Source organism: Eimeria tenella, genomic scaffold (assembly GCF_000499545.2).
Source record: "Eimeria tenella Houghton genomic scaffold, Eth_scaff2302, whole genome shotgun sequence".
Lineage (NCBI taxonomy): Eukaryota > Apicomplexa > Conoidasida > Eucoccidiorida > Eimeriidae > Eimeria > Eimeria tenella.
In genome coordinates this window covers 499-871 of record NW_013542161.1, presented here as the reverse complement: position 1 = coordinate 871, position 373 = coordinate 499, and the positions used below count along the sequence as shown (strand labels likewise).

Sequence of the window (373 nt, the reverse complement as noted above, 5' to 3'; positions counted from 1 at the left end):
TCCTGCTGCTGCTGCTCCTGCTGCTGCTGCTGCTGCTGCTGCTGCTGCTGCTGTCTGGCCACACGAGGGCGACTTCGTGGATCAGGTCCACGACGCCGACGAAGCCTGCTGCGGCGCCGAGGGGCAGCTGCAGCGCAACGGGAGCTGCATGCAGCTGCTGCAGCTGCTGCATGCAGCAGCTCCAGGAAGCCCCGGGCCTGTCCATCTTGTTCACAAACGCAACAGCAGCAACTTGCTGCTGCTGCAGCTGCGCCCATGCTGCTTCGCTCTGCGCCTCCACCCCGCCCACCGCCTCTATCACCACCACCGCCCCGTCCAGCGCCCGCACGGAGCGGCCCACCTCAGCAGCAAAGTCTGCATGCCCCGGCGTGTC

At 67.6% G+C, this 373-nt stretch overlaps 1 protein-coding gene across 1 annotated transcript; it reads right to left on the bottom strand.

Moving 5' to 3' along the window:
• Positions 1-62: 62 nt before the first annotated feature.
• Positions 63-205, bottom strand: ETH_00040690 (uncharacterized protein; the record flags this gene model as incomplete). The annotated part of the gene is made up of 1 exon (XM_013374847.1): positions 63-205. A coding segment is annotated over one exon (143 nt), but the record flags the coding sequence as incomplete, so codon positions are not given.
• Between the last annotated feature and the right edge of the window lie 168 nt (positions 206-373).